The following is a 25,478-nucleotide window of genomic DNA, read 5'->3' on the forward strand; positions in this document are numbered from 1 at the left end:
TGTTTGTTTTCATGTGTTATGTTTATGGCATCCCCCTTCGGCCACATCTCCCTTCCCATATTCAAATGACCCCTTGGTCTGAGCTTCTGGCTGCTTTTTCCCCTCTTGCTGTTGCATCCTCACTTTGTTGGTGACTATAAACTGCCACCATGTATTGTTTTAATTTTGAGCACAATGTGAATTATTTCCAAATGTGACTGATGTGCCCTCTTTAGGGGCTGAGAACCCATAGAGCACATGCACTTTTCCTCTGTGAAATGAAACCTCTGGTGCTTCTTTCTTTGCCACCTGATTTCTATGTTTTAATTTTAACCCAAAGCACTTAATACTATTAGGCAGCTTGACACCCTTGTTGCAGTCTGAAGTAACACACGGTGTCTTTTTCACATTGTCCTAGTATCCAAAGGGATAATTAATAACTGGTCCTGCTGTGCTGAAAGGAAAAAAAGAGAGAGAAAATAAACACAGACAGACCCATTGGGCTCAGGGGAAGCTAAACCTGAGTAGTGTGCAGAAAGAGGCAGAGACGTTCCATTTGTCTGGGAAGCATCATGCGTACTGCTGTTTGATAGAAAGCATTAGAACAGTCATCCAGTGGAGAATTACCATGTGATTTCCCGCACATAGCCTGCATAAAGCCCTGCTTGGTGTGTTGCAGGAAAAACGAATCGTGTCCCTGGATTCGGCCAACACCAGACTGATGAGCGCACTGACCCAAGTGAAGGAGCGGTACAGCATGCAGGTCCGCAATGGCATCTCCCCCACCAACCCCACCAAGCTTTCCATCACGGAGAATGGTGAATTCAAAAACAGCAGCTGCTGACGGGCCCTGTGAACACACAGACTGTGGGAAGAGACAGAAGGAAACGTCCCCATTCTCCTGTCTGCAGCCCTCTCCCCAACCCCACCAGGTTTACAGAACTTGGCTACTTCAGAACAGCAGAGTGGCGAGAAAGTCTCGAATGAAGAAAGGAACCTTGTCTTTCAGGGCATAAGGCTAAGACTTCTAAGGTCAATGCTTCCCCCCACCCCCCATGTCTCTATGTACATAGGGAACTTAGTTCTGGGCCATGTACAGAAAATACCACTGTAATATACCAAAAGGAAGTTAATAATGTAGATTACCTTTTTAATTATTACTATTTTTATTATCGTTTTCCTCTTGTTAAAGCACTGCAGTTGTTAGAGGAGGAAAAGGTAGGAAGAATGTGTGAGTGAGAAGTGAGCCCAGGGGCTCAGTAGGTCGAGGCCACATGTCTATCTGATAGAAGCACATGGAGTGCAATAGGACATCGTCAGAATGAATTTTTCAGGGATTCATCTGCCAGTCTAAAAACCCCGCTCTGGCCCCCTTGCCCTTTAGGAGAACATGCAGACACCAAGAACCAAACAAAACATTTGATCCCATTGATCAGCCAAGACTGGTTCTGAATGGACAGCTAATCTGATTTGAGGATACACTGTTTCAGAAGACACAGATAAGAGCTGGTGCATCAAAACTGGACTCTAGGAGTGGTTTCTATTGAACTCCTGTTAATGTTTATTTCCTTCTGTCTAGAGCAGATGGGAATTGCCCATTTTAGGTAGGGGGCTTTTTTTTAACCCCAGTTGTAATAAAGGGTGTTCTTTTTCCTCTTTAGAGTTTACAGAACTATAAATATTTGTGTCTCTGCATACCATCTTCATCTTCACACACCCGCTGCCCTTTCCTCCCCCATGGTGGGAGCAGTCTTCACCAACAGGGTTTTACTCTCCCCTGGAGAGGTTGTCCAAATATGCTGTCCATAAGCCATCCAAAATAAACACCCTTTCTTCCACATAGAAAAGGGCTAATCATACCATAGCAGGAATCTCTGAATATTTCCTATTTACAAAAAAAAAACAAAAAACAAACAAAAAAAACTTTTCTATTTGTAACTTCTAATTTTTGTTTGGGATAAAGATTTCATCCATTGTACTAGCAAATCTCTGGGCAGGGTACTTTTATCTCAGTCTTTAGCTTTTAAATGGCTTCTTCTCCTAATTCCCTCACAAAAATTTGGAAAGGAAATCCAGATCTGAAGAAGCATGGCTCTCTCAAAAGTCATGATTACTCTTCCAAAAAAAGAAAACTGAAAGTGCAGGGGCCATGCATTCCAGTTGTTACTCCCATGCTCTTCGTAGATTTGGCAATAATGACTCAGTTTCACCAACTGTCATCTTTGGCTTTATTGTAGGACAGAAACAGTTGTGGAAGCTAATTTACTTCCTTTATTCCAGAGGTGTGAAATGTCATCTTGAAAGCAAACTTGATTATCAGAAATATAGAATGTTACGTGTTAAAACAGACATTATATATACAAATATATATACATATATACTCACACATATGTACATACAACTGCACAAATAGGAAAAGTTCATGCCTTCTCTGCTGTCAGATATAATGTTAAAAGGGTTTTGAATCTCTTTAAGCAAGATCTAAGCAGTTCTTTGTCCTGAGAAAGCAACATTTCTCAAATGAGTTAATGGTGTTTATTTTAAATTATAAACTTTAAGGAAATTCAGAAAAAAAAAAAAAAAAAAAGGAAAGGAAAGGAAAAAGGGAGAGGAGGAAAAAGAAAAAGACCTGAGGGAGCCCTAAACATAGAGTGAGTGTTTCTACATAATAGAATATTGTAAGGAAACGAGAACATTGATCCTGTCCTCCTTGGGTGAAGCCCAGACTTGGCATCTGTGTGAACAGCCTCTCTTTCATGGCGCCTGGACCTCTTGAGTGCTGCCCCCTCTCGGGTGGATCTCTGTATTGGACTCTGCATCATACAAGCTCCCAACGGCCCCCAACCCACAACCTTTTGAAACACTTCCTACATAATCTTCTCGTTCTGCCAGTCAGAGATGTGAAACAGGCTGCTCATCGTGCTTACCTGGTTTTTGTGCCCTCCTATTTTGGCACTTGGTTATTTTCTTGGCCCTTTGTGGTGGTTTTACAAATTCTTACCTCTTCCCTCTAAGCTTAGGGCACATCATGGTCAAGATCACTTACTTTAATAGGAAAACCACCCTACAAATGCTAAAGTTGCGTCCTTTGTTGGCCTGGGAGTATAAACATAGATGGCCTCCTTTAGAGCGATTCCCAGCTCCAGCCACCTTTAATCCATTCTCTGCAAAAGCCTTCCATTGTGCAGTAGAAGCCTGGTAAAACAGTTGGTTTCGGCGGCCTTAAAAGTATGTAACTTGGCTGATGTCCTCCATTCAGGTTTGGAAGCTCTGAAGTTATGGTTATGGGTTACAGAGGCCTGATAAGCTTACCTATACTGGGAGGTTGGGGGAGACACAAAAATATCAAATGTGCTTTTGATGGCTGCATAGATCTTGTTGACATTGTGGGAGCTCTTTAGAGGGCTGCCTTCTTTGGAAGACTGAATGCCCAAAATGTTTGGAAACATTATGTTAATCTTGAATGCAGAGAAAAGAGTAAGAAAATCAAGTTAGAAGTAAGCTAGAAGTTCAGATTTGTTGACATATATTAGATTATCCTTTGAGCCTTGTTCCTATCCAAATATTTTTCTGAGTATTTCTTTAGAGAAGCTGCAATCTATACAACTTATTCTGAAAGATTTTTTTAAGTGTGGAAGACTGCAGCAAACAGCTGATCATTTTTATGGAGGTATTGCTTAATTTGGCTTCTCTTCAGCCCAAATAACTACATAGGGTATGTTCTGTGGAGCAGAGGGCATAATGGAAGAAAGGCAGGTGGATTAAGATAGCCATGGCTTGGACTCTCCCTTCCACCCACATATCACCATACTGCAGGCTGCAGCCTGGACCGCAATCAAACAGAATTTGGGGTTCAGGGGTAGTGCTTGTCAAGTGCTTGTCTAAGCTGATGGCCAGACTTAGCTGTTAACAAAGACAATGTGGATGGGATCTAGGAATTAAGGAAAGAGCTTTCATTCTCGCTTTTTGTATCACTGAGCAACAGGCTTTCTGGGCCAAAGCAGCAGAAAGAGTGACATTTCCATCAGGTCCTCATGTTCCCAGAGTCTCTATAGTATATACAGTGTAGGAGATGACACATAGTAACTAAAACAAGCCCTTGAGCATCTCCCATGTTCCAGGTGCTCTCACCAAGGTGCCATCGGAGTCCAGGGTGGCCTGTCCATAAGGAGAATGTGATAGACTGGGCTCATTGTGCTCTTAGAACTTCTTGTGTTCACTCAGTATCAAGTTGGTCACAGGTCGCTTTCTCTGGTCTGCTGCCACCTTTCCCTATGATGGTGTTGGACAGTGAAAGAAAAAGCAGGAGTGTCTGTCTCTGACTGCTGTATGACCTTGAGAATTAGCTGGACTTTAAAGCTTTCCAGATCTTATTCGACCTCAGCCTTCGTTTATGGATCTGTGGTTCTTCTGGCTCCAAGCTCTGACTATGTCCTCAGAGGTAGGAAGCAGTTCTTTTTCAGAAACCACAGAGCAAGACAGTAGCCATCAAGTGAGTTTGCATTAGTATTTGCTTTGACTTCTACCTTGATTAAATTCTAGTTATCTCCAGTTCGGAGTTCCTGAGAAGGCTGGTTGTGGGACAACTTGAGGAAGGAATCCTCTTTGGGATACCTTTAGTCGCATGTGACCTTGAGCTGAGTCTGGACACCAGACTAGACTTATTGCTGAGCCTGGCCCAGCAGCTCCTGAGTCCGTGCCACTGCTTCAGTGTATTGTCAATGACCCCCATGGGGGCCACCTTCTCCTGCAGATTGTGGAAACATTTAAAAGGGTCTTCTCCATTCCCCCTCCCCTTCTCAAGTCATGTGTGAAATCTGCTGCTTGCCCCAACAGTAAATAGTTGCCTTCCCACCCTCTACCTGAGGGCCAAGAATTTGGGATACTTTGTTTCTATCAATGTGTCAATTGGAAGAACCTATTTTACTAGTCTTACAAAAGCGAGATGTGTTGGTGTGTCGAATTTTTAATTAGAACCCCTTTCCATGTTCCAGTGATTGTTATTAGTTCTAGAAGCATTATCTTATTGTCGTGACCCAGTTATGAATTCCCTTGAGGTTAGGAAGGACAAAAGTGATGAAATTTGCATGAGACAGAATACCTTATGAAGATTGAAAGAACGTGAGGAAGATACATGATCCAAACAGGGACTAATGCACAGCAGCCTTCTCAATAGCCCAAAGGTTCAAGGAAATGGGATTTATATCGTTTGTCAGATCTTAAAATACATAGATTAGTGGAAAGGTAGTATCTGTAGACAACACATGTGCACCCACATAAAACACAATTCCTAGGGCCTCCTTTTTCTGAATGCTAATCCATCTTGCAGAACAGTGATTTCCAGACTTTCTTGAGCTTTTTAGATTTTATGCTCTTACTTGTTAGATGTTATGACCATGGTCTGTTCCTCTTTAAAATGTACCATATGTGTTATATGTTATATGTATATATAAGTTAAAGTGACTTGAAATTGATTTGGTCTGACATTGTCTCAAGAATCCTAGATAGGATCACTGATGCCATGCGGGTCATAGAAAGAAAGCTGAATGTCACTGATCTGAGAGTAGGATCCAGAAAGAAGGAGCTTTGGTTCCTGGGCAGTTAATCCTCAGGTGTTTGAGTAAGCAAGCTGGCAAGACTTGGCAAACACAGCAAGCCACCCCAGGAAAGCAAAGTGGCCGTTTTGCCTGTGTCTCAGCCTGCATTTTTCATTTCCTACTCCTGTCTCATTTTTCCTTCAAATGCCCTCCTTTTTCACTAGGAAATGTTTTAGTTTGGGACCTAAAACTAGATTTATCTGTTGTTGTAAAAGATTTCCAAGGAAGCTGTGGTTTAGGGGCCTCCATCCTCTGTGGGAGGGGGTTCAAATGTTCATGTATAAATACTGTATTTTTGTCATTTTTAAACTCCCAAGGGAGAAATTTCAGTTCCCAGTTCACCAAAAGGTTAAATACTAATTGACTCAATAACCACTATCCTGCAGAAAAGTGGAAATAATTAGTAAAGGTTACATTTTGACTGGTGCTTAGATATTTCTTAGTTACATTAAAATTAACCCAGGCGGACAGCAGCACACTAACCTAAATCACACCTGTGAGGAATTTACCTGCTAAATTTGATTTTGTTTTTCATCTCCAGGGCCTTAATAAGAATGTGTTAACACACATGACTATTTTACAATAATAGCTCTAAATAATTTATTTTTTATTTCAAGAAAGAGAAATACACCTTAGAAAAACAAAACCCAAGATTTTATTTTATTTTTAAAGCCATATTTTTGTGCTGGTAGCACTTAGATTGTTCCGTATGTGAGATCCATATCTGCATTTCATTACCTGGGTTTGTTCTAAAGAAGATTTATTTTTGTTCTGTGAATAATTTTTGATGGTTCTTGTACATGTACAGATATAGATACGTTTGAGGTCTTTTATTGATATTCCTACAAAGAATACAAATAAACTTTAACTTTAAACATTTCAGACTAAAGTTGCTACTGTATTTGACATATTTACCACCTTACTTCTAGCATGTATCTGGGTGATTAGAACACAGGAGAAAAACCAGAAAGGAAATGTATGCAGGAACATTCTTCTGAGGTTTTATATATAATTTTTCCTAATTGACAGGTGAAAAATATTTAGCTGTAGTAGGACAGGTAGCTCGCATTAGTATGTTGTACTGTGACAATGCCCTCAGAGAGCTCCTCATTCTGGAGACCTTGAAATCTCTTCAGTAGTTAATGGCTCATAGGGGAAGTGCCCTTCACTTCTTTGGAAGTGTGGCCTCTCTTAATTCCCCAGGTAGATTAATGGGGTTTGTTTCAGGATTCTTGTTGCTTTCATTGGGGGTTTTTTGTTCTGGTTTGCTTGTCATTCTCCAGGTTACTGTTCACAGATGCCTCCATGTGCTTCTGTTTACCTATCTCGTTCCATAAGATCCAGGAATGCCAGGTTTTTCTCCTCCCAGATAGTTTTCTTTTGTGCTGGGCGCGGATCTGAACTTCTGTCAGTTAGCCTCTATCTGGAGTTATTGCTAAAAGCCTGGAACAAATGTAGAGTCTGATCTACTAGGAATTTAAAGACTAAAATTGACTCCAAATCCAGAGAAGACAGAAGCAGACTCCAGATCAGTCGACGTGGGCTATTTTTTGTTTACTTCGAAGCCAACCCATTTCAATCTGAATTGCTCACGACCTAATGTAAGCTTTAAGACTTCTTGGATCTGAAACATCAAAAAGAAAGAAACCACCATTGTGATCTTGTGACCTCCTAGTCTCAGCTGCCTGCCTTTTGTCCTTAGCACCTTCCCTAGTGGGAAAGCGCATAAATGAGTTTTGTTAGAATACTCTGACTGCCACCGTGCAGCACCACCCCCACCGCACACACACACAGCCCCAGGGTCGAGGGGCAGGGGAGTCTGGTGACAAAAGGAACAAAAACAAATGGCTTAACCGGTGCTCCTCAATCCTGTTTCTCAGAATCACTATCAAACTTTGAAATCAGAAAAGAGGGCGGATGCCTCTTGAGCTCTGACCAATTAACTATCTCTCTATGGATTGGGGTTGAGCTCTTTTTTCCACTTCCCTAGGGGCTTCTCCCTGCAGTTGGAGGATGAGCTCTGAGCTCTGTGTGTGTGCCACAGTGTTTCTCTGGCCCTGGCCCTGGGGTAAGTTGGCTGCAGGTGTTTCCTCACCTCCTGTTTGGAATTTAAAATGCTGCTAAAACTAGTAATATATGCTCTACCTTCCTGCACACACACACACACACACACACACACACACACATTGTCCCCACCTTTTCCATCCTGTAAATCTGTGGAGTAGAAATCCTCTCCATTAGTAGGGAATAGATACGTCCTCACAAAGATGGAAAACCCTGTTTTGACTCCCCCATTTCCCATTATTGGCTTTACCTTAAACCAGAAGGAAGATGGTTTCTGGTTTGGCTCCCCCAACCACCCCAAAAAAAAAGGGTCCTTTACTTTTGAAAACCTAATACTCAGCACTACAGTCTTATTACTTGAACTTCTGCTAAAAAAAAAAAAAAAAAAAAAAGGTCAGATACTGAATTGCATCAGTTCCACCTGTTCTTTCAATAGCAAAATGCACCGAAGTTTCCAATTCCTCTCCCCAGGCCCCAGCAGGCCAGTGCACGTACGTACGTGGGTGAGCATGCATGTACGTGCGCGTGCGCGCGCACACACACACACACACACACGCTACTGTTCTTTCCAGACACTTGAGTTTGTGAGATTTTAGAATAAGTTGCCTGGGTGCTATTTCTTTGGCCTGTGAGTAAGTGGCAGTAAGCTACCAGATAAATGCCAGTCTGTTTTCTTGTCTGTAACATTATGATTGGACCTATATAAGGAACTCTCCAGCTCTGACATCTTATGATTATTATCTGGCATGACGGCAAAATGTGCCCTTCGGCCACATTTCAAAATCAGTTTGAGACTTCTGTTGCAATATTTAGGAACAATTCTTTCTCTTTACAACGTCCCATCTTATAATCTTCTAAAAGAACAGGGTGGTGGTTGGGAGCCTGGAACAAATGTATATTCAGAAAAATAATAATGTTGAAAGTAACAGCTGATGTTTGCATTTACCGAGCACTTACTACATGCTAATTTTTGCTAAGCACTTTACATGGAATATTTCATTTAATCATAATACTAACCATGTGAGTTAGGTTTTCTTGGCTCTAATTCATGAGGAAACCGATAGAAAGACTAGGTTACTTGCTCAAGGTCACAGAACGAATAAATAGAATGGCAAGACCCTAATTCAGGTCCTTCTGACTAGGCTGTCTTGATTTAAAAAAAAAAAAATTAGGAACAAAACGTTAGAATTAGAAAAAGATCTGAAAGTCTCAGCAACACACCAGCCTGTTACCATGAGCCAGAGTGACGGCAATAGGAACAGATGAGCTAATTTTCCAAAGCTTTTTCTCTAGGTATACTGGTTCCCACAGTATTGCCCTGCATTGTCAAGTCATCTGACCGGTCAACATCAGAAGTGGTCTGAAGTCTCACCTCACTCAAAAATTGCTCTTTCATATCCTGTGGGTCCAGCAGAGCTGGGATGGTAAAATCTGCTTTCAGGATTCCAAAGAGTTGCCCTGAAAAAGCAAGTGCTGTCAGGTTCAGTGAAAATGATCCTATCACCATTTGGAAACTTTAAGGTCTTAGCACTCAGGCTTGCCCCCAGTGGCTACAACAGATGCTACTTGGTGACTTAGGATTTCCAAAAGGAGGAAGCAAGCAGCTGCTGAGCAGGAGAATGCTCAGCCACAGTCGGCCCAGCCAGCCAGCGCGGACAGGAAAGAGCCTCCCGAAGGCTGTGGGCAGTGCCAGCTCCGCCCCACACCCTGGCCACCCGCAGGCCATTATTTTCTGTCTCTTCTGTATTTTCCTCCTCCTTTTAACCTATTAAGTAGATACTCCACATCACGCTGGAAATATTCACTTCTCCCTGGACCCACATTTTAAAGGCCAACTTTACCCCAGAAAACTCTAAGTAGGTTCCCTGAGCCTATAAACAAGCTCAGCCTTGGGCCGCGAGCCACTGTACTCATCGCAGGGAAGCAGCCTTTGCTGGGACTCCTTCGTATAGCACTTCAGAGTTGATAGGGCACCTTTGCAGCAGTACGTCGGGGCTCGCCACAACCCTACAGTGTGGGCAGGGTAGTTTATACCACCCTCCTCGTGCAGAGGAGAAAGAGGAGATGCTGAGGTGAGGGGATTTCTCCCCAAGCTTTCGCAGTTGTCGGGGAGCCAACTCCAGGCTCCTCGGCCTTGTCCCTGCTCCTGTGCCCTTCCCGACGTTTATGCCGTTCCACGCGAGGATCTGGAGCGCCCTGCGCTGTGAGGGGCTGCCCTGCCCAACTTTAACTGCTCCCCTGTCAGGAGTGGGAGCCCGGGAGCCCGGGAGCCCGGTCACCAGGAGGCCTTACCTGATGTGGGAGTTGGGCCGGTTTCTGTAGACTCCGGGTGTTCGGTCGAGCTCAAATGTTGGGCCCGAGTGGCGGTGGCTGAACTTCCCGTGTCGCCACCGGTCCCTTCGGTGGTCACAGCTGCAGGAGTCCCTGCACACAGCCGGGAGCAAGGTGGTCTGAGACTGGGGACAGCCCCCACGCGAGGGGACGGGCGTGGGCAGCCCCTGCTCCGCACACTGGGGCTGCAGGAGCCAGCCTGTCGGGGAAGCTCGGTCGGGCCAAACCTCGTCACCCGCCCCGTGAGCTACCACACTGTGGTCCTCACAGTGACACTCCCTCACCTCAGGATTCTTGGCCCCTGGGCGACACGATGAGACTTCTTCCCAGGAGAGAGTGTTTTCTCTCAGGAGGCCCTACCGCACGGGGCCCGATGCCCTGATGTCTGCCAGCTTCGCACAGCCCCCACCGTGGCAGCCAGGGACCCGCGACACTCCCATCAAGAGGTGGCACTCCAAAACCCAGGCAGCCTCCCCTCAGCGCCTGCCGTGCCCCCTGTGGCCGCCCGTCTCTCCAAGCGCAGCAACCCCGCGTACCCCTGGCGGCTCCCTTCCCCGCCTCAAGTTCAGTCCCCAAAATCCCATTGGTGCCCCACAGGTGTCACTTTTTTTCCTTCCAAATATGGAAATAGCCATATTGCTTTTGTGGTATGTATTGTAAAATACTTAAACAAAACTACCACGTCCCCTGACCTAGGGACAGCGGCCGTTCACAGTTTGCTCTAGAATATTCTTCACGGGCAGCCCTGACGGCCCAGCGAGCGGTTTAGCCCCGCCTTCAGCCCAGGGCGTGATCCTGGAGACCCGGGATCGAGTCCCACGTCAGGCTCCCTGCATGGAGCCTGCTTCTCCCTCTGCCTGTGTCTCTGCCTCTCTCTCTCTCTCTCTTTGTGTCTCTTATGGATAAATAAAATCTTTATGTGTGTGTATATATATATATATATATATAATATTCTTCACACACATGAGTTTTTTCATTTGAATGAGTAAAGATCTACCTCATTCTCTCTAAAGGCCGCCCAGTATTTCATGGAATGTACCCTAACTTATTAAAACCCATCTGCCAGCTTTCTAGTAGACATTAGATTGCCTCCTGTTCTCACTGTCAGAAGCAACGCTGCGATAAACGGCCCTGGGAGTGGAGGACGCAGAAGTGTGCGTGCACCTTGTACTCTTGCTTCTTAATGAAGTTCCCCATCTCAGAACTGACAGGCTGCCAGAAGGGTAGCACCACTTTACTGTCCCATCCAGTGTCTGGGATCGCTGATTTTCCCACATTCTCCTCAGCATTCTCACCCCCTTAAGTCTTTGCCAAACTAGTAGGTAAAAATATTATTTTAAGGGACACCTGGGTGGCTGTCGGTTAAGCATCTGATTTGATTTCAGCTCAGGTCATGATCTTCAGAGTCTTGAGATGGAGCCCACGGTGGACATGGAGCTTGCTGAAGAGTCTCTGTCTCCCTCTCCCTCTGGCCCTGCCCCCCCCCAAAAAAATTTATTTTGTAAATGCAACGTGCTTTTAGTTTGTATTTCTGTAATTCAATGAACAAAGCTGAGCATTTTTAAATATGTGTATTTATACTTCCTCAATTACTGTCACTTGTAAACGATGTAAAGCCACTTGCCTGGCGTCCCCGTCACACTGCTGGCCTGCTGCCCTCGGCCTGAGTCCCGCGTCCTGCCCGGTGCAACAGCCTCTCCGCTCACCTGCCCTTCCTGCCTCTCTGCTCCTGGCCGGCCTCCCCTCCAAACGCCCTCTTCTCACCCCCCCGCCCCCCCCCCGCAAAGCACTGTCCATTTCTTTAGTGAGATGAATAAATTTATAAAACCCAGAAACACAGAACAGGAGAAACACTCATAGCCTCCTCACCTGAATAGAACCTGAATGAACATTTTCACATATTTCCTTCCAGCCTTTTCTTCTAAGCAGGGGAGGGGGGGGCTGGTTCCTGTCAGTATTGGCGTGAATGGTGAGCCGTGCCTTTTCACACACAGCGGCCCTTCCTTATAACCACCAGGCCTCTGAACCACAGCGCTGAGCGCTTGGCTCCCTTGCTGAAATCAGCCTTGACGCCTCTATGGACCACAGGGTCACATCCTCCAGACTCTGCCCCTCCACCCCTCTTCCCTTGCCACTCCCTTCCCAAATCTGTGGCCAATACTCTGGTCACATCAGACCGCTTGTCCTCCCCAAACCGCACACTTGCTCTTCTACTTGTCTTTGCCTATGCTGTTCCCTCTGCCGGGGGAAAATGTGCTGGTGTTGCTGCCTGAAATCCTCCACGGAAGTTTTGTCCAATGACCACCACCTTTCCAGGCGGAGTGAACGGGTCGCCATCCTGCCAGGGCTCTCGGTTCACACTTCTGGCTCAGCCCACAGCACGCTGTTGTCTTAGTCCCTGTTAGGCTAAGCTCTTTTAGAGACAGGAAACGGGCCGTGCTCATCTTGATATCCACACTTCAGGGCCTTTTGCAAAACCAGTCCTCAGGAAGTGATTGTTGAATGAAATCATCCACCAATGTGTAAATCACTATTCCAGGCCCAGAAAGACACAAAGAGGCATACGATTAGCCCCTGCCCTGTGCGATGCCTCAATCTCAATAATTCATAATCTGATCTTTCATAATCATTTATAATCGATAAAGTGAGACGAGACCAGCCCTGCCTTTTGAGTAAGGACAGAGGCAGGAGATAGAATCACTAAACATTTCACTAATGAATTGACATTACAATGGTACTAACTGCCAGACGCCGGGCACTGAAAACTACTTCACGACACTGATATTTTTCTTGACTTTAAAAATGAGAAAAACGAAATTCTGAGAAGTTAGGAAACTTGCCCGGGGCCACGCAGTAAGTAGCGGAGTAACTTGGTCATCAAACTCCCACAGCCAAAACAGACCGCTTCTCCGAGACCGCGCCCTAAATCCTCCGGCGGCGTGAGGGCGAGCTGGCGCCGGCTGCACAGGCTCCCCGGCCAGTGTCCCGGGCTGCAGCCGGGGAGGGAAGCTGTGGCCCAGCACACGACCCGACCCGCGGCCTCAGTGCCCCCAGGGCGAGCGGGCGCTGGGGCCCGGCCGGCGTGGCGTCCCAGGCCCAGCGAGCCGGTGGACCCCTGTTTCTGCCCGGCCAGCTGCCAGCGGTCTTCCCCGCCCTGCCGCCGCGCATGAGCCCGAGGGCCTCGAGGTGCTCTCTCCGGTCCCCAGGGAGCCGCCGGGAGGCTGGAGGTGCCACCTTCCAGGGGGTAGCTGAGAGGTGGAGCGGGGGGGGGGGGGGGGGGGGCGCCTCCTGCAGAGTCGCGGGCCTGCCCTGGGTAACGGGGCCCAGGGACACGGGGACAGGGGCAAGGCTGGAAGCGGAGGTCAGAGCAGCCCCAGGCCCCGCGTGAGGACAGGGAGGAGGGTGTCCGGGGGACCAGCTGGGCTCGGCCACAGGACAGTTACCTGCAGGCTCCGGGCCCTTCCCCGCGGGGCTAGGGGTCCCCAAGACACGCGGCCTGGGCTGGGTTGGGGGGGCTGAGCTCGGCGGCAGGAACCAGGGCTCACGAGGGGGCCCCTGTGCCCAGGACCCTGGCAAGGCCAGGGCCCCGGGACAAGGACGCCGACAGGTGGTGGCCAGCGGCCGAGGCGGGACGCGCAGAGCGGTGACCTGGCCGGCGGGGCATCAGCAGCGGGGAACCGGCGCGGCCTCCTCGGCTCCCGGGCCCGGCCGTGGCCTGCGGTTCTCCCAGGCCTGGCCCTGCCCACCCAGTGCCCACTGGGGTGAGCCGGGCCTGGGGCAGCCAGGCAGGGGCCAGGCTAGACCTTAGATGGGAAGCAGATGACAGAGGTCACCAGCTTCTGAACCAAATCTGCCCACAGGCCCAGGCCCAGACCCTGGTGCTGTTGCCTTCAGGATGAGGCCACGTTCCTTTTTTTTTTTTTTCTTTAAGATTCCATCCATTCATTCTTGAGAGACACAGAGAGAGGCAGAGACAGAGAAGCAGGCTCCCCGCAGGGAGCCTGACACGGGACCGATCCCAGGACCCCAGGACCACCACCCAAGCCAAAGGCAGACACCCAACCACTGAGCCACCCAGGTGCTGTGAGGCCCCATTCCCTTACAGCTCACAGGAGGTTCCCTTGCCGATCCGGGTGTCCCCACTCAGGGTCAAGCACCCATCCCACCTACAGTTCTGACCTGTAATCCCCCACTCCCCTTTGCAAACTCCTCCTCATGGTCCTAAACAAGCACAGAATCACCTCCTCCAGGAAATCCAGATCATCACAGGGACTGGGACACTCCGATGTCCCTACCATGCCTGTGCCTTTACACACAACACCAACTGGCAGGGTCTTGGGCTCCTTGAGAGTGGCCCCTGATTTTTCTTTGGGCCCCCAGAATATATATGAAGCCCTTGTGTGACTATGAGCAACTCCTCTAGCTTCTCTGTGTCCTCAGAAAAGGCAATAATGCCTTTGTCAGACTTGGGAACCTGGAAGGAAGCCAGGAGAAGTGTGTTTTATCCTCAGTTACCCTGCTTAGCTTCAGAACTCTTGGGAAGCAAAATGAGGTAATAGCTGCAAAGATGTTTCAGGAATTTAAAAATGCTATAGGAATGTAATCACTGTCGTTGCCAACATGTCCTCCCACTTAGTCCCAACAACGCATCCCACATCTCTCCATCCAGAGGAGCCCGAAATCACAAGGGATTTGACAAGCACCTCTCTGGGGTTTCCCTCTCTGGATGCCAAACCCTCCAAGGACTCTCTGATGAGGTCTCTGGAACACTGCCCAGCGTCTCCCCCTCTGTCTCCCAGGCCAGCCCTCATCACCACACAGGGGGCCACACAGCCTCTCTGGAGCCTCTTGACTCTGGGGCTGCAAGTTAGTGGCCCAATCTAAGGGGTGGGGTTGACGGTGACAGAGTCCCCTTCTCCACCCCCAGCTGGTCCTGCAGGGGGCCGGCGGCTGGGCTGGGCAATCCTCTTCTGGGGGGATCCGATGGGGCCCACCACATGCTACAGCACCTTGCAGACCCTGGATGGAGGCCCTGGCACCCAGCTGAGAACAGGTCCAAAGCACCTACATGGAATAGGAAGCAGGGATATACTTGGCCTGAGCGTGGGCTCCATAGTCACATCTGAGGAGGGACCGATAAAGGATGGATAAAGAGCGGCGGACTCCCGGTGCCCGATGGAGGGGTCTGCAAGGAAATACGGAGAGTGGTGAGGGCAGGGCTGACATGGGACAGAGCACCCCCAGGTCTGTGTCACCTAAGGCCTCAGCGGCCGCCCAGCCCAACCCCTTCCACACACCTGCGTGTGCCAATCACAGGTGGGGCCTTGCGTGGTCTTTAATCCTCGAGGGAGCCCTGCCTGGGAGGAGCCATCCTTCCTGCTTTACAGATTAGGATCACAGTTCTCATCAAATCCAAAACGTGAAAAGAAACAGCCAAGAACAGGCAAATCCACAGAGACAGGAAGTGCATTAGCAGCTGCTGGGCTGAGGGTGGGGCAACATGGGGAGTGACCCCTCAAGGGTAAGGAGTTCCATTTTGGGGTGATAAAAATGTCCTAAAGTTAGATAGCAGTGATGCTTGCACACCCCTGTAATGCCTAAAATGCACTGGGTCAGACACTTCGAAGGGGTGACTTTTAAAGTATGTGGACTCAATAAGATACATCTCAATAAAGCTATTGCCAAAAGAAAGAAAGAAAGAAGGCTAGCAAGGAAGGAAGGAGAGAAGCAAGAGGAAAGAGAGAAAGAGGAGAGAGAGTGGACTGAAGGAAGGGAAAAAAAGAAAGAGACAAAGAGAAGAGAGAAGGAAAGGGCAAGGCAGGATGCGGCCTTATGCAGAGGACATGCTATACCCAGGACCCAGAATAACCAGCAGGCCTCTGGCTCCCATGACTTACAGTGAAGCAGTGACCAGAGCTATATCTGCTGGGTGCTTCCTGGGTGCCAGGCGTCTAACTGGCTCCTTTACATACATTTGCATTCAGGCTCTGAAGCCCTCCTAGCAGGTGGGTATCACCAATACCATTTTGTTAAGTATATGTTCCAGAAGAGGAAGAAGAGGCTCAGAGATGCCCTGTACCCTATTTCTAGCGAGTGATAGACTGTCTGATTCCCAAGTGCTGCTTCAAAGCCCCGCATCACCCCTGAACTGACCGCCGTTGCTAACAGCTAATGCCCTAAGATTCGATGGGGCCCATTCCATTCTTTAAAGCTCCCTCCGAATTAAGAGAAAGCCTGTTCCCCTTACCCGAGAGTCTGGGAGTCCAGGAGTGCTTCCCGGGGTCTAACCTCAGTGCCTCCCGCTGCCCGGTCACCCCAGGTCCCGTCCCAGTCTAGCATCGTGAGCCTGGGGCCCGCGGGGACCGGCTGTCACGTACCGTAGAAGCAGATGAAGGGTTTCAGGGAAGAGCAGTCCAGGGAATAAACCCGGGGGGAGTAGCGCGCGTAGGTGCGGAGCCCCGCGCACAGTCCAGTCCCCAACTGGGGCACCTGGAGCCAGGCGGGGATGCTGGACCCCAGGTCGCTGGACCAGCTCAGGGCCCCGGAGGCCGCGTTGAAGTAGAGGCCAATCCAGGCCTCGGTCTCACTTGTGATGGATTTCAGGGCCTCCTTGGCTGCCGGGTCCGCCACCAGCTGCAGGTCGGCCAGGTCCGTGTGGTGCCTGCGACAGTACAGCAGCGCCGCCCGCCACGTCACCTCGTGGTCAAACCGCGTGAAGGTTTGTTGGCCGATGTGCACCGCGGCTGGGGACCAAGAACAGGAGCCCGCAGGCTGAGGCCCTGGACCTCTGGAGGCCCGGCCTCATCGCCGCCCTGGCACTGAGCGCTGGTCGGCTCGGCCCTGGCCCCGGGCCCTGGGCGCCAGGTCCCATGGGACCCCTGATCCTCAAGGACCAGATACCCCCTGGGAGAACACAGGGGCTGTCGTGGCAGCAGCCGGGAGCAAGGGCATTAGGAAAAGCAGGGGGGAGGAGCTCTCCTCGTGGCCAAAGACCTTATAAGCGGAGTCTATGTCTCAGTTCCATCATCTGGGCCATGGGGAGAACGGTATCCCCCAAGTGAATCCCCCCTAAGTGAATTTAAAGACTTAAATGAAACCACGTAAATGAATGGTTTCACCAGCGCGTGCAAATAATTAGCACTTAATTAAATGGTAGTTAAACTTTGTGGGGACGTGATGAGGAAGACAGGATAATCCTGGTTTAGAGGCAGCCTCATTTGTGATTTCCAGGAGCTGTGCCTCTGGTGCTGGTTCCCAGGAGGCTCCTGGGCTGGGACAGAATAGAGTATGTGATTTTCCTCCTAGCAGGGGAGCCAGGGAGAAAAGAAGAGCCTGGTGAGGGCCAGACGTGCCAGACCCAAGGCAGGGTGGGCCCATCCCCCGGGGCCCTGACTCCCAGGGGCGCTCAGACAGCCCAGGACTGTGCCCTAGGCTGGCCTGGGCCAACCCTCACTGCCGCCCACCCTGCCCCTCCCCACTCCTGTCTCATCTGTAGCACACGGGCCCACATATCTGATTCCAAACAACGGAGGTTGGGAAAGGATGTGGAGCGAGATCCCGGGGGACCCATTCCTGAGAGCTGCTGAAGGAACCACCTTTATTTGCAGAACAGAGCTGCATCCTCAGATTCAAATAGGGCCTCCCAAACTCTCACGTGCACCCATTCATCTAAGCCCGTCAAGATTTGCCTGATATTTCCCTAAGCTTCCTTATCTAAACTGATTTTTTAAAGATTTGTTTATTTATTCATGAGAGACACAGAGAGAGAGGCAGAGACACAGGCAGAGGGAGAGGCAGGCACCTCGCAGGGAGCCTGATGCGGGACTTGATCCCGGATCCTGGGATCAGGCCCTGAGCCAAAGGCAGACACTCAACCGCTGAGCCACCCGGGCATCCCTCTAAACTGATTTTTTAAAGCTACCTTCTATTAAGCAACAAGTAGTCCTTGCCCCGAGCTGTGCTGTGGCATGCGTCACCTGTTCAAATCCTCACTCTCACCCTGAGAGGCAGGGGTTATTAACCTCATTTTACAGGTGGGGAGAGGAGGCTCGGGTCAGGGATGACTCGCCCGAACTCATGCCATATAAACGGCAAGACGAGGTTCAGACAAGGTCCGCCTGCCCTGGAAGCCCGGGCACCTTCTCTCCACAGCCCCATGGTCCACAGCAGGCAGAAAACCAACTCTAGAAAGCAGGTGGAGGGAGGAGTTTCTATTTCCTTTGTCATGAATTCTTTACACCAGATGCAGCCCAGGCCATAAACATCATTGTCTGGTTGACGACCTTGGGCAAGTCCCCTCCCTGTCCGAATAATAAAATAATAAATAATAATCAGAATACTCTCTCTCTCAAATAAATAAATGAAACCTTTAAAAAAAAGTTGAGGGGGGCAGCCCGGGTGGCTCAGTGGTTTAGCACTACCTGTGGCCCAGGGCGTGATCCTGGGGACCCAGGGTTGAGTGCCACATGGGGCTCCCTGCATGGAGCCTGCTTCTCCCTCTGCCTGTGTGTGTGTCTCTCTCTCTCTCTCTCTGTGTCTCTCATGAATAAATAAATAAAATCTTTTTAAAAAATTAAAAAATAAAAAAGGTTGGCAGGGGGTGGGCAGTGCCTGAGTGGCTCAGACAGTTAAGCATCTGACTTTAACTCAGGTCATGATCTCTGATCTCAGGTCCTAGGACGGAATCCCCACGTCAGGCTCCACGCTCGACGAGAAGTCTGCTCTCCCTCTTCCCTCCTTCCACTCATTCTCTCTCTCTTTGTCTTTCTCTCTCTTTTTCCCTCAAATAAATAAAATCTTTAAAAAGTAATAATAATCTGAATAATAAAACCGGATTGATTCTCTCCATGGAGTTCAGCCTGGGGCTGGCAGAGCGGGGGGATGCCTCAACCAGACAAGGGTTGGGGGAGCAGATGGGCCGCAGGTGGATGACGCTGCCGGCTGGTCCAGGTGGACAAGTCAAAAGGAAGGCAAAGCTCCTAGGTGTGCACCTGGCTTTGGAGAGGTGGTCAGGCTGGGAGCAGGCTCCGTGAAGATGCGGTGCCCCACAGCAGGGTCTGTAAAAGAGAAACAGACCACGCGTTATCGGGGGAGGTGAGGGTGGGGGGGACAAGGCTACCCAGGATCCTCTGCAGACACGGGGAACCACCCCGCTGAAGCCAGGAGAGGCCTAGCTGGAGGGCAGACAGGCTCATCCACATCTATAACACTTATTCAAGAAATACATACAAAAAGAAAGCGGGAGCGTCGCTATTTGTGGCAGACCCTACTCTAGGCCCTGGGAAAATAGCAGAAATAAGACAAGCAGGATTCTCTTGAAGAGAATACGAGAAAGAGCGGGCCTGGCAAAGTGGCAGGAAGGAGACCCGAGGCAGAGCCCCGGCCAAGGCCGCAAGTGGGAAGGGGTAGGCTGCGTGTGCAGAGCCGAAAGCAGCCAGTGTGGCCAGGGACCGGGACAGGGGGTGAAGCCAGAGGTCAAGCAGGGCCTGGTTGGCCTCAGAAGGGATGCGATCCTAAGTGCTAAGGGAACCTATTGAATATGTTCAAGCAAAGTGACCTGATTTGCATTTTTTACAGCTCACTCTGAGTTGAGAACTGACTATAGAGGCAAGACAGATGCCACCCCCCATCCCCACCCCCCAGAGGCCGTGGTGGTGGGAGAAGGAGAGAAGTGGGCAGAGTCAGGGCTAGGCCCGTTGGAGCCCAACAACACCTGAGGGAGGAGGGGAGAGCCTGCCCTCCCTTTGAGAGGACTCCCAGCCCCGCGCACTCACACTCCTGAACATCTCCCTGCGGGCCTGGGAATTCCAGGGTCACACCTCACCACCATGGGCTACGTTTCAAGGCCCCGTGACAGGCAAAGCATAGCGTGGTGGGGAGCTGGGGACGCGTCAGGCTGGTGCCCCATGCCCCTATTTGAGGGCTTAGGGTGCCATAGAGCTGGGGCTGGGCTTTGGCTGACAGAGAAAAGCAGAAAATGGCACTTTTGACCAGAAAAGTCTGGTCTATATGCATCTGCCTATAGCACCTTCCTAACAAGGGTCAGTGGCCTGGGCTGCGGGAGCAGAGAGGGGCCAGCAAGGGGCAGGATGGGGGCGGGATGGGCTGCCTTGAGCACCAGGGGTTTCCTGCAGGGAGGCCGGGAGGGGTTGGCTCCCATCCCGCGGCTTCCCAGGAGCCCTGCCGCCAGGGGACGTGCAGCCAGCCCCGCGCTCTGTGAGAAGGAAGAGACGGGAGTCTGCTCTCACTGCTGCACACAGGCAACCTGTCTTTCCTTTTTCCTCCCTTTCTTTTTCTTCTCCCAAATCCCTAACTGGGCAGAGGAGACCTGTGGAACAAGCCAGATTTCATTTTCTCTCTACCCTGAATTACACCTGTTTGTCTGGCGGAGCCTGGGGAATGAGAGAGGAGATAGAAACGAAGGCTGCAGAGAGGAATATACCAATGGGGGTGAGGGCACCAGTCAATTGTCCTCTGAAGGACTTGAGAGTGTTCTCCACCCACCGCCACCCCCCACTCGCTGTTGAGAAGCCACCTCGGGGCAAGCCCAGGCCCAGAAGAGGACCTGAACACACCGTAGTAGCAGATGAAGGGCTTCCGCTCTGTGCACGAGCTGGCCCCCAGGCTGGGGAAAATGGAGATGGAGTAGAGGGTGGCACAGACCCCCTCCTGGAAGACGGGCAGCGAGCTCCACACCGGGGCCGTGAAGGTGGACCCGCTGGACCAGCTCAGGCCACGAAGGCGCGTGTTGAAGAAGAGGCCGATCCACGCCTCGGTGCTGCTCGTGAGGGAGTAGAGGGTCCTCATGCTGCTCACGCTGTTCATGCTCTGCAGATCGGCCAGGTCCGTGTGGTGCAGCCGGCAGTGCTGCAGGGCCTCAGACCAGCTCAGCTCCACCTCCACCCTCGAGAAGTTCTTGCCATTGCTCATCAGCTGCCGGGCTGGACACGAGAGGCCGTCACTGCACGGCTGACCCTCCCACCCCTGGCCCCCAAAGAGCTTTCAGCCTCACCACGGGCAGCCTTTCCAGCCTCTTCTTTCCCCCTCCACCCGTACCATGGGCTCTGCACTCACACGACGCTCTGCCTCCGGGCCTTTGCACAAGCTGCCCTCTTGGCCTGGAAGGACTGGCTACTCCCCACGCCCTGCTCCCCCAATCCCTCATTCCTCCATGCCCTCATCTCCCCCTTCCCTTTGCCCAACTAACTGCCTCCCCCTCCGCCCCATCCTGGGTGGGCGGCCCTCCCGTTGGCTGCAGTGGCCCTTTGTTAGCGCTTAATAATAAAGCCAGTGTTTCCCGAGCACTCGCGGTGTGCCTGTTGCTCATTGAATCCTTCCAACAACTCCCTGGGACAGACATCACCATGTCTGCTTCACACATGAGGAAATCTAGTCACAGAGAGGTAAGTGACTTGGCCAAGGCCGCCCGGTGGGAAGGGATGAAGCCAGGACTCCAGGACCGTGGGTGGAGTTCCCAGGTCCAGACCCTTGATCATAGCACAGCCTGGCCCTGGGGTAGGCGGGGCTCGTGACTGGGGCTGCACGTCAGAAACCCCAGGGGAGCTAGCTATCCAAATGCACTGATGTCCAGGCCCAGCCTACAGCAAGGATCTGAATTTGTCCAGATTGCATCAGAATTTTGTAAAAACCCCCAGGGGAAAAAGGACCGTTTTGCTTGTCTGTCTCCACCACCAGGCACAAGCGATTTGGGAGCAAAGAACGAACTTCATTCATCATTATATCCACAGTGTCCAGCACATCAGAAGGACTCAATGTGTTGAAAATGAATGAAGGAAGGAAGGAATGATGAATGAATGAACTAATGAGCAAGCAGTCAAACCCCTCCTGGGAGCCAACCCCAAGCCCCAGGGTCTCCACATTGACTTCCTTCTTTCTTGACCCCATGCCTTTGTAGGCGCCCCCAGACAGGGCTGGTCAAGGGCGACTCTGCCCTGCCAGGCCCTGCCTGTGTGGAGGGGTGGAGGGGCATGAAGAGCCTGGTGCTGGGGGGTTGGGGGGGGTGTCCCAGGCCTTAGGGGGTCAGCCTCAAGCCAGATGCCCTAGGAGAGGGAAACAAGACTGGCCGGCATGCAGGCCATCGGGAGGACAGGGCGGGGGCTGACGAGCACTTGCCCAACAGGGGGAAGCTCCTCACACCCACCAGAGTCGAAGATGCTGCCCGCGGCGGAGAGAAGTTGGAGGAGCCCTGCGTCAGAGAAGGGGAAGGGGAAAACATAATCGCCCTTTCTTATGAGTGCGCTTCACTTCGGCGTGCTTTATCCTATTCTGTTCAATTTTTTACAATCACTGACCGTGGTCTGCTCAATTGATTTTAGGGTCCGGTGGGTCACAACTCACAGCTTGCCAAACACTGGCTGTAAACACTGTCCCGTGTGCCCAGCGCCAGACACTGTGTCCGGGTGGGGCTGTCACCCGGAGACCACCTGCCGGTGCACTCCCCTGGGGGCCCCCAGCTCTGCCCGCATCTCTGGCCCCATGACCATCTCCCTCCAGCATGACCCAGGGGGCAGCGCTGGCCCCTCTGGCTCTCCTCCTTGGCGTCCAGCCACACCACAAAGCCTGTCATTCCTCGGATCCGAGCCTTCTTGAACTTTCCACTTCTTTCCACACCCACTGCTGCCCCGGCCTAAGCCCCGATCCTCCCTCTGGGACTGGCGGCCCTGGCCCCAACGGGTCCCTCTGCTCCCCCGGGTGACCACAACGCGCGTCCTGGGGCCCCGCAGGTCCCGCGGCTCCCCCCACCCCCCACCGCCAGCCCTGGAGTCTGGGGCCTGCGCTCCTGCTCGGGGCGCACCAGGCTCCTTCCCCGCTGGCCTTCAGCCCCCCTCAGGCCCGGCAACCCCCGCAGATCCCCCCTCCCTGCCTCATGCCATTCCTTGCCCTGCTCCTTCCTGTCCCCTGCTTATCCCCTCACTGCGGTGGTCGCATTGTCTGGGAACCTTGTTTGCAGGCTTCTCGCCACGCATCTGGCGCCCGGCCGCTGGCCGCTGGAGGCCGGGACCCTTTCCAAGCGCACCTCTAGGCGCTTAGCAAGTACTTGCTGGCTGGGTGCTAGGGGGAGCCGAGCGGGAGGGAAATCGCACGCAGAGCAGCAGAGCCTGGGCGCCTGGGTGGCTCAGTGGCTGAGCGTCTGCCTTGGGCTCAAGTTGTGATCTCGGGGACCTGGGATCTCTTCCTCTTTGCCCCCCAACCTCAAACTCTGGGAACCCTCAGGGAAAGGGGCCCCTTCCCTGGGCGCGCGGAGCCCAGCGCCTCCAGCCTCGGGCCCAGCGACAGGTGCAACAGGTGCGACAGGTGCGGGCAGCCTTACCTGCGGCACAGAGGGTGGGTGGCAGGCCCGCGATCAGCATGACGGCAGCGGGCAGGCAGCGGGGACACTCCTCGCTGACTTCTTGTTCCTCACCCTCCGCTCTCCTCCTCTTCCTACCCAAAGTGACAGATTTGACTAAGCAAATACTTACTGAGCACACCACAAGCCAGCCCCTGTGGGGGGGTGTGGGGGAGGCCCCCCGGAATGAAGCTTCCTCTCCTGCAGGTTGCAGGGCCTGGGTAGATGATGATGAGCAGAGAGAGGGGCGCGGAGGGGGAGGGAACTGGCGGGTGCGGGCCAGGCTTTGCTGGACAACCAGGACACTCGGGAGTGGCCTTCGGGTCCCCATTTTACAGATGGGAATGTTGTGACTGGGAGAAGGACAGCAGCTGAATCTCAGGTCATGGGAAAGCATGAAGTGGAGGTGATGGGCCCCCCAGCAAGTCTTACTTCAGGGACATCAGAGGCCCCCCACCTTGGTCTGGGCTCTGGCTGTCTGATTAGGCACAGACCAGAGACCAAGGTGCTTTTTCTAGGGAACCAAGAAGGGCTCTCTCTCTCTCTTTCTTTCTTTCTTTCTCTGCCCCCCCCCTTTCCTTCCTCCCTCTCAACATCCTGTTTATGCCCAGAGCTCTCTCCACTCCCTTAAGGGCTAAACTTTTGGAAACCAGAGTCTGGAAGATTCTTTTCTGCTCTCCACCCTTCACACCCTCCCCAGAGGGAAGTGCCAACAGCCCCTCTGATGGAAAGGGCAAAGGGAAAGAGGAAAAAATCATTAATGCTTCACCCCTAATGTTCTGCCACAGTATTCTCTTGTGCAGCGATGGCCTCAGATGGCTTCATCACAGTGGCCGGATGGACGCACTTGTGCCAGGGCCTCTCCCGGAACAAAAGGGAGCCTGACAAGGCTGGCCAAGACAATACCAGGCCCGCCGGGCCCCTCCTCCTGGGCAGCTCGGCCACCCACCCGGGGGGCGTCAGGTCTCCTGATGTAAAGGCCCGGCTGGGCACCCCGGGCACCTCCTGGGGAGGTACGGTGAGAGTGTGGGGGCCTCTGTCCCCTAGGAGTCAGGCCTAGCGACTCCCTGAGGCCGCTCCTGGCGCTCCAGGTGGAAATTTCGCTGGCCGCTCTGGTTCCTCTGAGACTGGGAGCTCCTTGAGAACAGGGGCTGTGCCTTGCAGGCACCAAGACTCCTCAGGAACAGGTACTGCAAATTCCCTCAATAGAGAGGCCGCGTTACCTTTTGTCACCTTAGGACATTGTTGTTCTTTTTCTCTTTGGATTCCTGCTCCTACCCAGGACTCTGACAGAGACCCTGAATCCTGAATGAATGAGGAGGCTTCGTCTGGGCACGGTGGGTTGTGATGAGGGGAGGGACGACAGCCCTGCTCCCCAGGACAGGAGTTCCACTCGACCGGGGTCAGGGCAAAAGGAACAGAGAGACCAGGAAGCAGCAGGCTTCCCGAGAGACCCAGGGACAGACCCTTGGATTGCACGAGCTGCAGGAAGCAAAGGGGCTCATGAAACTCCCCCTAGCTTCTTACCCTCTTCCCCAAAGTAGGAATGCATTTCTGCCCGGACATAATACACCCTTGGGTGCAGGTCTATCACCTTCACTTTCCCACAATCAATACGTACCTTTTCTCCCAAACCAACTGGATCTGCATCCCCAAAGTGGAAGCCACATTGCCCACGCTTGCTGTCTTACTTGGACAGGGACTCAGCCCCCCGGAGAGCAGGCAGGTGTTCTCCTGCAGAGTGAGCTGCTAACGACTGTCTAGGGTCTTTGTTAGAGACGCGTTTGTGGCCACAATGTCCCAGCCAAGAACAACTCAAGTGGTTTTCTCTAAGCCCTGATTCCTGTGAGATAATAGAAAAATATATATATTGGTCTCTGCTGTCTCTTGGCACCCAGCTTGTAGAAGCCTTGTAATTTCCTGGGTGATAAGAGTGACTTTTATTCTGATGAGGTGGCTCTAGGTGGGCTCCTGGGTGGAATGGGGAGTTGGTCACCAGGAAGTGCAAGCCACGATGAGAAGCTTGGAACTGTCAGCTCCATGCCCTCTCCAGAGTCCATGATTGGTCATGCCTACATAATGAAAGCTCCATAAAAATCCCAAAAGTATAGGGTTCAGAGAGCTTCTGGGTTGGTGAACCCATGGAGATTGGGTAGAGT

General features: G+C 51.6%; 2 protein-coding genes across 13 annotated transcripts in view; one reads left to right on the forward strand and one right to left on the reverse strand.

The window, feature by feature from the left end:
* RASAL2 (RAS protein activator like 2) overlaps window positions 1-6,453 on the forward strand; it is a 347,482-nt gene extending 341,029 nt beyond the window's left edge. For all 12 annotated transcript variants that reach the window (XM_072830776.1, XM_072830777.1, XM_072830778.1 and 9 more), the window contains one exon: window positions 659-6,453. In XM_072830776.1, coding sequence (XP_072686877.1) covers window positions 659-801 — 143 coding nt within the window. In that variant the 3' untranslated portion in view covers window positions 802-6,453. The remainder of the gene's footprint in view (window positions 1-658) is intronic.
* On the reverse strand, window positions 1,591-25,148 carry CLEC20A (C-type lectin domain containing 20A). The gene is made up of 13 exons (XM_072831538.1): window positions 24,941-25,148; window positions 23,302-23,414; window positions 22,132-22,176; window positions 20,546-20,911; window positions 18,962-19,027; window positions 16,349-16,714; window positions 14,981-15,156; window positions 14,267-14,445; window positions 13,517-13,774; window positions 12,874-13,219; window positions 9,933-10,218; window positions 9,013-9,098; window positions 1,591-7,200 (listed from the first exon to the last, which is right to left on the reverse strand). The coding sequence occupies exons 1-13, from the start codon at window positions 24,967-24,969 to the stop codon at window positions 7,120-7,122; spliced, it is 2,397 nt and encodes a 798-aa protein (XP_072687639.1). The 5' UTR covers window positions 24,970-25,148; the 3' UTR covers window positions 1,591-7,119.
* Between the last annotated feature and the right edge of the window lie 330 nt (window positions 25,149-25,478).

The sequence above is a fragment of the Canis lupus genome, chromosome 6, assembly GCF_048164855.1.
Source record: "Canis lupus baileyi chromosome 6, mCanLup2.hap1, whole genome shotgun sequence".
Taxonomy (NCBI): domain Eukaryota; kingdom Metazoa; phylum Chordata; class Mammalia; order Carnivora; family Canidae; genus Canis; species Canis lupus.

Excerpts from the sequence above, each read along its gene's own strand:
- CLEC20A (XM_072831538.1), bottom strand. The coding sequence starts at position 24,969 with ATGCAGATCCAGTTGGTTTGGGAGAAAAG. Across the intron at positions 22,177-23,301 it reads ACCCACCCTCTGTGCCGCAG|GGCTCCTCCAACTTCTCTCC; the intron begins GTAAGGCTGCCC and ends TCTCTGACGCAG. Across the intron at positions 14,446-14,980 it reads CTCCATCCAGGGTCTGCAAG|GTTCCCAAGTCTGACAAAGG; the intron begins GTGCTGTAGCAT and ends GCTTCCTTCCAG.